General features: G+C 54.7%; 1 protein-coding gene across 1 annotated transcript in view; it reads right to left on the bottom strand.

Moving 5' to 3' along the window:
- ADARB2 (adenosine deaminase RNA specific B2 (inactive)) overlaps positions 1 to 12,896 on the bottom strand; it is a 452,750-nt gene that overhangs the window by 129,302 nt on the left and 310,552 nt on the right. Inside the window, exon 3 of the mRNA XM_087420916.1 lies at positions 9,895 to 10,802. Coding sequence (XP_087277042.1) covers positions 9,895 to 10,802 — 908 coding nt within the window. The remainder of the gene's footprint in view (positions 1 to 9,894; positions 10,803 to 12,896) is intronic.

Genomic DNA, 12,896 nt, shown 5'->3' with positions numbered 1-12,896 from the left:
ACCCAAAGCTGTGCAATCTGACAGTCATTCTACTAAACACATTTCCTCTTACTGAAATTGTCACAAATGAAATATGGTTCAGACGCGGAGAGACTTACACTGCGGGCAGACGACGGCTTATATCATTGCATTTATTTTAATTACAACCAGAGGGAAAACGCCCCTGTATTAAGGAAAAAAAGTCTCTCATGCTTGGTGTTTGTATGGTAATTTTTGCTCTGTAGGCTCATAATTTCGAGTACTTCAGTGAACTCACAATTCCACTGAGTGCATTAATTTAGAAAAATGCATTTTAAAAATGTTTAATTTGTGGTGCAAGTGTTACAAACTGTGGTTCCGCTCTCCGCGCATCACTAAGCTCTCGTGTGGGGCTGAGGGGTGACAAGTGGGGAGGCAGGAGGAGGACGGAGATCTGGGAAATGAGCTCATCTCGCCAAGCTGAGACATGAAGGGAAGTGACACGGTGAACAGAGGCTTTCCTCCAACCCTGGGAGAGCTGGGGTGGTCATTGTATTCTACTTAGAAACATAGCCGCCTAAGGAGGACGCCTAAGAAGGGGTCAACTGGATCTGCACACAGCCAAGTCCTTGCACTTCAGAAAGTTCCGGATCATTTGTGGGGGGTGGGTGGGGTGGGGTAGAGATATGAATTGCCTCAGGATGCAATCTCTTTAAACAGGTTTTGACATTCAGCCTATCTCCGTCCCTCATAGAGAATCTTTTGGTGCCAAGGAGACAAAGTGAGAGGAAAGAGCGTGGGAGGGAGAAGCACATGGGGTTTTCACCCCAGTCTCCATGCGGATGTCGGCAGGAGGAGAGCAGGTCTGTGGGAGCCAGACACGCTGAGTGAGCCGCTCACAGAGCATCGCCATGGCTTTCTCCCACCTGCTGTGTCCTCAGTGTCACCTTTCAGTTGGAAAGCGAGATCTTACTGGAAAACACTACTGACTGAGAAAAGTGATTTTGGGCAAATGCTGCAGATTGTGTGTCAACGTGGTGCGTTTGTGTCTGTTTCTCTTAAATGTTATCGGATAATCGGCTGCTGGCATGTTGCACCTATATTGTGTATATGGGACTGGCGTATGGTGTCTTGTACCCGGTTTACTTGCTTAGAGTGTGAGAGCTGGAAGTGAACATCCAACCACAGTCCCTTCTTCTCAAGATAAGGAAACTGAGGCCCAAAGGAGTCTGAGGGCCTGTCAGCATCTCCCCACCATCCTGGCCAGTCCGAGCCCCAGCCTGGCATTCGGGAAGAGCCTCTCTCTGCCCCCCAGAAATGGGAACAGAGGAGTGAATCTAAATTTCTCTCGGCACGCCTGCCCTGCTCTCCTCCCCAGCCTCCTGACGCCCAGTCACGCTGAGGCCACACGCGTCCACGGCCGGCGCCCCAGAGTAAGGAAGACAGACACTCCCCTGCTGATGGCCTTGTGCCCAGCGCTGTGCAGGCACTTTACAGGTATCGACCAGTTTCATGTCCCCACCACCCGTGAGTTGGACGCTCTCATCATCATCGCACTTCACAGGTCAGGAAGCCGGGGCTCCAGAGACGAACGGTTCGGTCCCCCGCAGGTGAGATGCACTCAGGGGAGGCTGCACTCACCCTCTCCCCCCAGGGCTGTGTTCTCCTCCCAAGCTGAGGATGGCCACCTTGTCCTCCCTCACCTGCCCTAAGGGAAACACAGACTCGTGGGGGACCAGGCCCAGGAGACGGTTTCTAAGCTCAGCTCTTCTCGCTCGTTTGCTAAGATCCCCGGTAAACTGAGGGCACTTCCTTTGGGCCCAGCACACAGTAAGCGCTACATAAATGTTTGCTGACACGGAGCTTATATAAAATTTACTCCTCAGGGCCACATATATGCAGAGCACCAAATATGCTGTGTGTATACCAGGATGGCTAAAAATGGGAACAGAGTAGGCTCAGGGTAATTGAAAAGTGGTGGGAAGGAACAGGGAGTGGGAGAGGAGAAGGAGAAGGACGGAGACAGAGAGAGACACACAGAGACAGAGAGAGAGGAAGAGACGGAATGTGGATCCAGGACACATGCACAACTTGTGGGGTGCGGGGTGCACACGCATTGGATGGGGGACCCGGGGGTGGGAATGGCTACAGAAGCGTTTCTGCTGGAACAATGCTTCTCACCGCTCAGGAAACATCCTCGACGCTCCTCACGGGACCACAGGTGCCCACTTTACTCAAGTGTCCTCAGGAGGGGGTCCTGGGGGTCTGGGGCGTGGGTTCCCCAGACAGCCCAGAGTTGCAGAGCTTGGGTCTCCTTCGAGAAGATGCTGCACCCCAGAGGGCGAGCTGTTGGCCCCCACGCAGCACCTCTGAGACCCTCAGCTGTCCAAACTGCGTCTGGTGCCACTTTGCCCCCATGGTCAGAGTTAGTGCCGAGCCCTGTGGGCTGGCCCGGACATGGCCGGTCTGCATCGCAGTCAGGTGGCCCTCCCTCACATCCTGCTCTTGCCCTTCATCCTTCACTCACCTTGTCCCCTCTCACCCCCAGAAACCACCTGCACCCAGCGCTCCATCTTAACACCTGTTCCCAGGGAACCTGAGCCCACACAGGAAGAAGTAGGAGGACGATTGTGAGGCCCAAGAGTGGCAGAGACACGAGGGGGTCCAGAGTTCAAATGCCCACACTCGGATCCAGTTTGCATTCTCCAGGCACCATCAATGTTGTTAGGAAGGCCGCAGGGCTGGTTGGCACACCCACGGAGCTCACAGTGCATGTGGAGATCCCCCTCCATGCCAACATCTGAGGGTTCTCCACAAAAGGCCACCTCCCCGAGCTAACTTCTGGGGGCGGGGGGAGCAGAGATAGGCGAGCACATGAAAATAGCCCAACACATCCCGCAATGCTAGACAGCACAGAGGGCTTGGTCACAGCTGGGCGAAGCAGTCTGGGGTCTGCAAGGAACTCGAGGTCTGCAGGGAGCCCTGGGGTCTGCAGGGAGCCTGGCATCTGCAGGGAGCATGGCTCTTCTCTGGGTGGGCAGCAGAGGCAGATGGCAGCCCTGGAACTCTCCCTCCCACGTGTTTCTTCCTGGGTCGCTCCTTGGCTCCTGGACTGGGAGGCAGCTTCTCCCCTGTCTTGGATGTTCCTCTTTGCTTTCTCTGGCTCGTCTACATGTTGGCGTTCTCCCACTGGCCCTCTCTTTTCTGCTGTCTCTCTCCTTTTCAGTGTAACAATGCGTCCCCAAGGAAGAAGGGACCCGGCCATCCCGACAAAGCCGCCATCTACACAGAGTCGGAGACTTTGTCTCGGCTGGCAAAGCTGCTCTCCCCTCGTAGGAGCTGTTGGAGAGCTCCCTGCAGCCCCGCAGCTCCATGGGGGCCAGCCAAGGAGGGATCACCAGACACAGAGGCCTCTCCCTCCCCGAGCTCTGGGGTGAGGACACAGATCTGCGGGACATGACGCCACGGTGGGAGTGGGTGCCTCGCCCTGGGAGCCCCCTTTCCGCTCACATGGCCAAGCTCTGCGATCCCTCAGAGTCGGTCAGCATGCTCCTGCTTCCTGCCCACGTTTCTCATTGTTTGGAACGAACACCATACATCCCTGTGTCACTCCTACCACGCCAAGTCACACAGTGTGTGTTGACCCAGCGTGTTCTGTTTCCTCGACAGGCCTGTAAAGGTGCTGCGGTCTCAAAGGAGAGGCAGGAATTGTGCCTGAGGGCTCCTTCCCTGCTCTGGGGAGGTCTCTGCCCTCTTTGCGACCCTCCTCCCAGCCCCACACTCTCTAGCTAGGCTCTGGGCAAAGGATGTAACTTCCTTTGCCTCAGCGTCCTGTCTATACAGTGGGGATGTGAATGGTGCCGCCTCCAAGGTTTGCACGGGGCTGGACTGTGCTGTTATATATAAAGCACCTAGAATAACACGTGACCCAGAGTAAGTGCCTGATGAACATTGGATCCTCATGTCACTACCATGTCATCATCATTACCGTTGTTAGTTGTGGCCATTAGAACAGTGAGACAAGTGGGGAAGCCTGGTGTATAGACTCCACTTAACTAATCAACAGTCATGTTACCTGTATTAAAAAGTGCCAAACACAGTATTGGGAACAGATAAGCGTGAATACATATTTAACTCTTCTCACTGAAATTGCACAAAACTTGCTTTAGTAGGAAGTAAGATGGCAAAGGCTGTTGTACAAATGGATATTGTCCATTGTATGCACACTGTGTCAGTGTGTACTTATAAGTGCACATTGTATATACATTGTATAAATGTGTATCATATAAATATATACTGTATATACATTGTGTAAATGTGTATCATATAAACATATATTTTGTACACATTGCACATTACATATACGTTGTATAAGTGTATTGTTAAGCATCTATCGAGCCTTCAACGCCCTCATTAAGGAGGAGTTTTGAGAAGATTTTTCTATGTGTCGTGAGAGTGAAGCGACCTCTCACTGTAGTCTGGCCATCAGTGCCTCTTCTGACGAAACAAGTATATGAAGACGGTGTGGTGAAGTCCAGGGTCGGCTGGACGTGCGGGAGGGTGTCTTCCTTCTGTAAGAGGCCGCCTTTGCTTCCTCATGGACCACAAGAGGGTGTGCGTGGTCACAAAACCCAGCCGGAGTGGAGGTGTTGAAAGGAAGAAGGGTGCTTGAGTAATTATGGTTCCACCTGGGCAGAGCGGTCACAGACGAGCAGGAAAACAATTACAGGGAGGCAGACAGGCTTCCGGGACCACAGAGCCCCTGGGACCCCGAGCACTGGAGGTTCAGACCCAGAGCTGGAGGCCCAGAGACGGTGCCACCCCAGTGCTGCTGGTGGAAAACAACAGAGCTTTGCATGTTCCCAGTGCTGCCCGGGCACTGCGTCCGGGAAGTCTTAGCTTGAACGAGGCGCACCTGCCAGGTGTCGGCAGCGTCTGCCCCAAGACACGTATCCGAGCCAGGAGGGCGGCCAAGGAGAGTTGAGGTGTGACTGTGTTTGTTTTGGGGGGACTCTTAGATGATGGCCATTTTAAAGCCTGTTCTTAGGAAGGCATCGGTTCTGGATAAATAGCCATGTGCTTCTCCTCCTCTTGTCTCCCTCCACCCTCCACAGATGATACGGCATCTCAGGGACATCTCCGTGCTCTGAGCGGGACTGGGAGGGTGTGGGTGAGAATGCCCTGGGCATCTGCTGCTGCTTTGGAGTGCCCTCAAGTGTACCAGCATAGACAGTGTTAAGCCATTTCAAAGCCCAGTGCATGTGATTTCCACTGCTATTCGTTTTTAATTTAAACCTATTTAAAATTTGAGGACCCCTCTATTGCTAATTTGTTATGGCAATATTAATTAACAGTTGTGCTTTACAGCAGTTAGGATGCTGCTTCTGTTGAGTAAGATGGATTAGCAGGAGTATGAGATTAGAAAAACAATCTGTAAATTGGCCAGAGGCAGCCAGGGGTCACCTTGGTGTTTGGGAGAAGGACATCGCGTTTGTGCAAACATCCCATTAGCGTCCTGCAGCGCAGCTGCTGAAAAGGCAGAGCACTCAGTCCCCCCGGTCTAATTCTGCAGCTAATTCTGGGGGCAGATTCCATGAAATGGGATCGTGTACGGGAGCTCTGATCCAAATTTGCTATAAAATGCTGAAACTTTAAAAACATTGCTCGTTTCCATGATGTTATAAATTCCCATGGTTTCTCCCCATCTTGGCAGTAATAGCTGCATAAACAGGGGACAGAGCAGGACACGAGTAAGGCAAGCTGGGTTCGTGACAAATAGTCGGGACCGAAGCCTCGGACTTTGGTTGCATAAAAGGACCTCGAAGGGCTTCGTGGAAGCAACTACCCTTCATGACCAGTTTTTAAAGGTGTTCCCTCTTACTCTGGGGGAAAAAAGTGTTTCAATTGCTTTCACTAAATCTTTGAGACACTGTTACTATCAATGCAGCCTGATGTGGAAGTTAAAAAAAACAAAAAGAATAAAATAAAGGGGGCCATTGAGGGTGACAGAGGAACTCACAGGCCAGTCAGTAAGCTCGTTTGTTCTCAAACCGCGGGCCGGGTTCCATGAGAGGTTCTGTTTCCGGAGTTACTATAACTTTTACTCACTTTCTTTACTCCCATCACAGTGTACTTTCTTCTCTGACCAGTTTCCATGGTAAGGAAATGCTGACAGATAGGCCTTTCTAGTTGAATTTAATGCTTTTATGAATTCAACTCTTTTCATGCGAGGAGTGGGAAGTGAAGACCCAAGAGAGATGCAGATTTTGTGATTTTATCTTTTTTTTAATGATGATGTTTCCAGGTAATGAGTATTTATAGTCTGACATGGTCTCATGGTTACTTCCAAGGATCTCGCTAACCCAGGAGTCCTGGACCAGGAGGACGCACCAGCCGCAGACCGGGAAAACGTGTGGATTTGGGCCGGCCCTTCAACTGCCTCCTATTGGCCTCTTTATCCTTATCTGATAACTTATCACTGACATTTGCGGAGAGCCCAGCCTGCGCACCGTGTGAGAGCATAACATACCCCACTCTTTCAGGTCTATACTGTGTTTTTAAGAATTTAATAAAGTCTTGGTCTCAGCACTCCGGCTAAGAGATCTAAAGTCAGATCTCATGAAATCGAAGGAACGAAAGTGGTCTGGTTCTGAGAAACACACCAGGTACAGGAGATGGCGAAAATGAGACCTGGAGAAATCGACACCTGCAGTTTTTATCTTTATGGAGAATATTACTCCTCAGAACTTACTCTTTCAGAATGGAGGCTGGGAGCAATTCCACGCCACTTTACCTATACCGCTGGAAAGTGATGTGCTCCCTGCAGCCTTCCATGGAGGGGCTTACTCAGAACTGTCTCAGGGACAGAGTGAGCATCAGCCTCTGCAGGCCAAGGCCGAGAGCGGTGCTGTAATGTGGTTCCAGGTGGGCAGTTCACCTGACGGTGCTGGTCTCTGATGCCCTTGTGTGAGGGTCAGAAATGCAGGCTTCAGGTCCTCACCCAAGCACCTGCTGGATTTCTTGCAGCAGGACCCACAGTGACGTTTGAAACACGCTCCGCAAGACTCTGTGCACTGTCACATTTGAAAATTTCTCGCTGAATATTACTTACAGAGAGAGCTCCCGCTAGAGAGGGTCCTGAAGCTTCATTCACACGTGGCCGAGCCTTTGGTTAAAAGCATGAAACACAGACACTGTCTCTTAGTTTGTTTCTGTAGACGTGTGACTCAACACGCGTCTCTTAGACCAGACTCTTGGTTTGTGGTCCTGCACACCTAGGACCGCCCTGTGTGGGGCAGAACCCAGGATGCTGGGCAGAGAACGTTCATGTTGTCAGTACCCAAGTTCCAGAAATCGAGTGGCTCCGGCAGCCAGCACCGCTGCCGGGTTCCCCGGTGGACTTGGGCAGGATCCTCGTGGCTCAGGGGGTTGGGGACCGGCCTTCTCTGGGAGCATGGGTGGGGTTCTTGGAACCCTGGCCGGGGCCCGGGGGTGCCTGGCACAGGTGCTGACAGCACAGGTGCTAACAGCACAGGTAGACAGGATAACGGAAGGCTGTGCCTCTGGGTACTTAGAGTTCCGGGACCATGGTGCCAGCAGGACCAGCCTCTGCATGAGCTGGAGGCCTGCTGTGTAGACAGGGCATTGGGCAGCGTGGAAAGCAAAGCATCATTGACAGAGCTTCTTGGAATCTTTTTGTCAAAGATCAGTCCCTGAATCCAGACCACATTCGAGACAGGATTCAAATTTAATAGAGCTGCTGATGGTGCCCGGTCCTGAGCCCCCCGACCCGCTCAGCCCCACCAGCCCCAGGTGCAGGGGCGAGGGGCCGGTAATGAGCCTCCAGGACGGCAGTGCTGGCGTGATGGATGGCCCGCAGCCCTCACGCTGCTCCGCGCCCTCCATCATCCAGTCGTGGTGGTTAGCGGACTGTCAGAGAAAAATAATTTAGTGGCTGTGGCTTTAACTGATGTGTTGCGTTCCGGGGTCAAACGACTGTTACGAAGCAGTGGTGCTGCCTGGGTCTTGGTTTGAGAGCTCGGGGCCGACAGCAGGGAGGGAAAAGGCGTAGTGGCCGGCCGGGGCCCACTGACACACTTCAGCTTTCTCGAGGGGCGGGGTGGAGGGGGCGTGGGAGAGGGAGAACATCGTCTCCTGCTAGCCAGGAAAACGCTTGCCTTGGAGGAGTCGCGGAGGCTGGACGCTGAGGGGGATGCGCCACGGCCGGCCCACCGTGGAGGGCGACCTGCTCGGAGATGGTGGCGAGAAGGCAGGTGACGTCGAGGTCCGGGCAGCCTGGGGCCCATCTTGGCTGCAGGGGTCAAAGCGGCCTCCTCGGTGGTTGTTGGCAAGTTTAAGTTACAGATAATGGAGAACAGGACAGGAGGGAGAAAGAGAGGAAATGGAATGAAAGGGAGGTGTTGGAAGGGGAGAAGCAAGGCCGCAGGGCTTCTGGCTGGGAGGCGTGTGGGTACTTAGGTCGATGCTGAACTTCCTTGCAAACACCCATTTTTCCTTGGATTGTGTGTTATTTCAGGGTGGGTTGAAAGGTAAGATGGATGAGGTTATGGTCTAAACCCCTCAACCCGCTCCTTAGATTGTTCAATGAATATTTGAAAATAAATGAAGGAATCGGGGGCAGAGAGAGCAGGAGAGACAGCTGTCCCTCCACTGGGGCTCCTTGTCTGATGATCTCCTTCCCTCCCTCGACTGAACCGTGAGGAGTGGACCACACTTTGCCTGTTGTCGGCTCTGCACCTTTTAAGAGTCAAGTAAACATTTATTGAATGAACGAGTGAATGAATGAATGCCTGCTCTCAGCTGTGACTCATCAGGAGGGGCCTGTCCCAACTCACTTTGCTGAGTCACTGTGGGATGTCCCATGTGCTATCTGAGGTCTGGGTGGCACCCTGCATCCTTTAGCAGATGCATCACCTCCCCAAGCCCTAGAGGATTCTCCTCCAGGTGCCGTGAGGACGAGGCCAACGCAGCGATAACTGACGATTCCTGGGTCCTCACCCCAGATCCCATGCCAGCCTCGTGCCTCTTAGCGATGTAAAGTGTTTCCTTCCTCCGTTGGTGCCAAAAGTGAAGAAAGATCGTCTCCTGAATCTAATACATTAGTGGTGCCCACACATAATTCTCAGAATGGTAAGAGAAAAGATCATTTGCACAAATAAGCAGTTACAAGACGTGGAAGGATGAGGTTGTTTAAACGGTGTGAGAATAGTTCCTGACACACAGGCGGTGCTACAGAAATGTTCCTCGAAGGAGCGAGGGGGAACTGGAGTGAGAAGGCAGATCCCTTACTGCTCGTGAAAGGGCCCAGGGGTGATGGGGCGGCCTGGCACCTGCCTCCTGTTGGAATCACCTGGATGAAACGGTGCACATTCACCAGGCTCTCTCCAATCTCCCCAACTGGAAACTCAACCCAAACCACGACCCAGCACTCGAGTTTCTTCTCATGCGCCTTTCTCCCGCCTGCAGGAGGCTCGGCCAGCAAGCCACCGAAGGGCCTGGCAAAGGAAGCCGAGTCCTTTGGCATAATCCTCCTCCCTCTGGAGACACAGCGCCCTCCCCCACCCCCGCCCTGCACTTGCCCCCTTAGTTGGTGCCGTCACCCCATTATCTGGCTTCATTAGCTCTCTTTTACCTTGGCTACGTCAGAGTGGTGACACTCTTTCTTTACACTCACACGACTCTCTTTCTCCAAAACCCTGAGCGTTGCTCCTAGTGAGGCTGGGAGGGGGCCTTTTGTGGGTGCTGGCAGAGCCTGGCTTTTCTGCGAGGGGGTGCCGGGGCCGCTCTCTACCCACAGTGACCCGAGCAGCGGGGTCTGCCGGCGGCCCCCTCGCCCTCACGCTCATCCGAGCATCCCGGAGACGCCACCTGCTGGCGGCTCCCTGAGAAGTCTCACCTGGGGCAGGAGGTTCTCACCTGGGGCAGGAGGTGACGTCTACTCCTGCTGGGGACGTGGCCGGGCAGCCGGATGTCGAAGAGGGCCTGGAGGGCGGCCTGCGCGGCCTGGCCCTTGGCCAGCTTCTTGCTGCGACCCGAGCCTTCGAACGTCCTCCCGTCCACACACACGGCCATGACGAAGCGCTTGGCCCGCGGCGCCTCAGCCGGCTCGGCCAGGCACACGTAGTGCAGGCCGGCGCGCAGCTCGTTCAGCACCACCACCGGGTTCCGCTGGCCCGGGCCCGCGGGCACCGCCCGGGCCGCGTCCGGCCGCCCCGGGCCCACCAGGTCCAGCGTGCGGCAGAGCAGCCGCCCCCGCCGGCAGGCCGCGGACAGCAGCTCGGGGGCGGCGGGGCGGCGGCCCGGGAGGCCCTCGCTGCGCGCGGCCGGCTCGAACTCCTTGAAGAGCGTGTCGGGGAAGTCGGCCTGGTCGGAGGTGAAGTCCGTGCAGGGGCTGGCGCCCCCGCCCATGGCCAGGTGGGCCTGGCAGGCGTTGGGGAACTGCACGAAGGACCGCAGGGCCAGCTCGGCCGCCCGCATCTTGGCTTTCTTCTTGGTGGGCCCCGTGCCCTCGAACGTGAGCCCGTTCACCTCCACGGCCACGGCGAAGACGGGGGCGTGCACCGGGCCGGTCTGGGACACCGTCCGGTACTGCAGGCCCGGCCGCAGCTCGTGCAGCTGGACCAGCGCGTTCTTGGGCGTCACCGACCACGAGAGCTTCTTCCAGATCAGCTGCAGTTTGCAGAGGCGGCTGCCGTTGCCCTCCTCCAGGGGCCTTTTCCTCTTCGCGCCGGGGGCCCCGCCGCGGGCCCTGTCTCCGGGGGGCGGGGGCCCCCCCTCCAGGTTGCTCACGTTGCGGTTTTCCTTCACGTCGGCACTGCTGGTACCTGGAGGTGAGAACAGACAGCGTGACCCAGGGCGCTGGCAGCTCACCGCTGTCGACAGATACTACTGCTGATGACCGTACTGCGACCGTGACCTTGGTGCGCCAGCCCCGGCCATCAGTGCAGCCAGCCAGGCCTAGGAGACGCGATCCCCAGGCGGCATCCACTGGAGGGGGACAGACAAGTTACTATGCGCCCTTGCATGTGGGGGCCGACTGCCCAGAAGGAGGAGGGACGGGGTCTCCTGAGCAGTTCCTGGAGAAGAAAAGGGAGAGCGGACATGGGCCAGGGTGGTGTCTCTGCTTGCGCTGCTCCCACCTGTGGCTCTGAGTGTGGCCGCGATGTCACAGGGCTGAGGCCAGGCACCCTGCCCCCTCTCCCAAGCTGCCCCGGAAACCAAATGAACATGTGGCCCTCGCTTTCTATCAGCTTCCAGCAGTGCTGAGGGTCAGGGGGGAGGGTAATAAATTGTGGTGTGGCTGTACAATGGAATGCCATACAGCACTTAATGAACTAGATCTACACACTGCAGCGTAGATGAATCTCCGAAATATAATGTCAAAGGACACAGTAACACAGAGAGCGGGGTATCACTGGTGTAAATTACACACACACACAGACGCCACGTATTCTGCGTGCGCTCTGACACAGTCTGAGAAGCTGAGACACACTCCGCCGTCCCTTGAGATGAGGATGAAGAGAATGCGGGCTCAGACAGTGGCATCACTTGCGTCTGTGAGGTTTTATTTCTTTTGCAGGAAATGATCTGAAATAAATTTAGCAAAACCATGGTGTGCTAACTGTGGGTGGTAGATGCATGCAACAATAATGTAACTTTTCTAGACTGGCCATCTTGGGCCACTCTTGGCCAATAAAGCGGCTCCATTTAGAAAACCTCGGCCGTGGAGCGCTACACGACCGCAGGACAAGGACCAAATGTGCTTCTGGAATGCTAACCCTCGGTTTCCCAGGGACCCTCCAAGGATGACGATGATGAGGCCACTTGGACCTTCATGTTGGAACCTGCCCTACTCCTCAGACTGGCTCTGGGGTGGGGGTTAGGCCACCTTCCTCTGGGACATACTGAGGCCAGAGGTGGTGAGGGGTTGCTCAAGGTTAGGCAGCAGTTAACTGGTCGAGATGGGATTGCATCCCGGTGTGTTTGCTGTTGCTCTGAAGGCGATTTTATGGAAGTGGATAGTTCCATCATTTTCTTGCCCACTTCCAGGGATACCTGATTCTGGGTTCTGGAGAGAGAATGCAGATGCTGAGCATCGGCTGCTGTCAGTGTTTGATTGGACGTGGGAGGTGAGGTGGCCGGGCCGGGCCAGGCAGGGCCACAGGCAGAGGACCCTTCATGCCCTTAGATTTCTCTGTAGGAACCCGGGGTCTCGGGCTCCGGGCGGCTCTGTGGTGGGTTGCAAGTGAGTTTTTTCTCGCTAAGCAAGTGGGAACTTGAGGGGAACTTGAGGTGGTGTTTACAGCCAGCCCACAGCCTGGAACAGACGCCAAGTGCTTCTCTCTCATTGCTGCTCCGAAGCCACACAGCGGGAAGACCGGCTGACTCTGACCTCCCCTATGGTGCTGCTGTTGGGCCGTAATAGGAGAGAGGTACAGTTTCACGGGCACAGAGGCGCCTTCGAGAGGTGCCCTCCACTTAAGAACGCCCTTCCAGGTTTCGGTGCTGCGTGTCCTCCAGCTGGGAGTGCACCCCTCCCACCACTGTCTCCTCAGGAGGGCATGGCCCACCAGGAGAGTGTGCCCAGTGGAGGTGCAAGGCTCTGTTTTGAAAGTGTCCTCTGTTTGCTGAAACCTCAACTGCTCACTGGGGTAGTTTTCTCAATCGTGAGGTGGTTCTGTTAGCATTTTCTTTGGCAGTTTGCTTCTATAAAATATTAGGTTTGCAGACGTAATTTTATTCAAAAGTGTGAGCCTGAGAGTTTAAGTTAGAGGCGGAAGACATTCATTTACGGTTGATTTTAGTAGAAATAATTACCTTCCACATGTCAAGTGCTGACTCCCACCCTCTCTTGCTAATCATTCTGCATCTTGGGCGTGTGCACAGCAAGGTAATCTGCCATTTGGGATCGGAGATTT

The sequence above is a fragment of the Ceratotherium simum genome, chromosome 32 (genome assembly GCF_057802395.1).
Source record: "Ceratotherium simum simum isolate JZ-2026a chromosome 32, ASM5780239v1, whole genome shotgun sequence".
Taxonomy (NCBI): domain Eukaryota; kingdom Metazoa; phylum Chordata; class Mammalia; order Perissodactyla; family Rhinocerotidae; genus Ceratotherium; species Ceratotherium simum.
The sequence above is the reverse complement of the archived record's forward strand: the minus strand, read 5'-3'. Positions and strand labels throughout refer to the sequence as shown.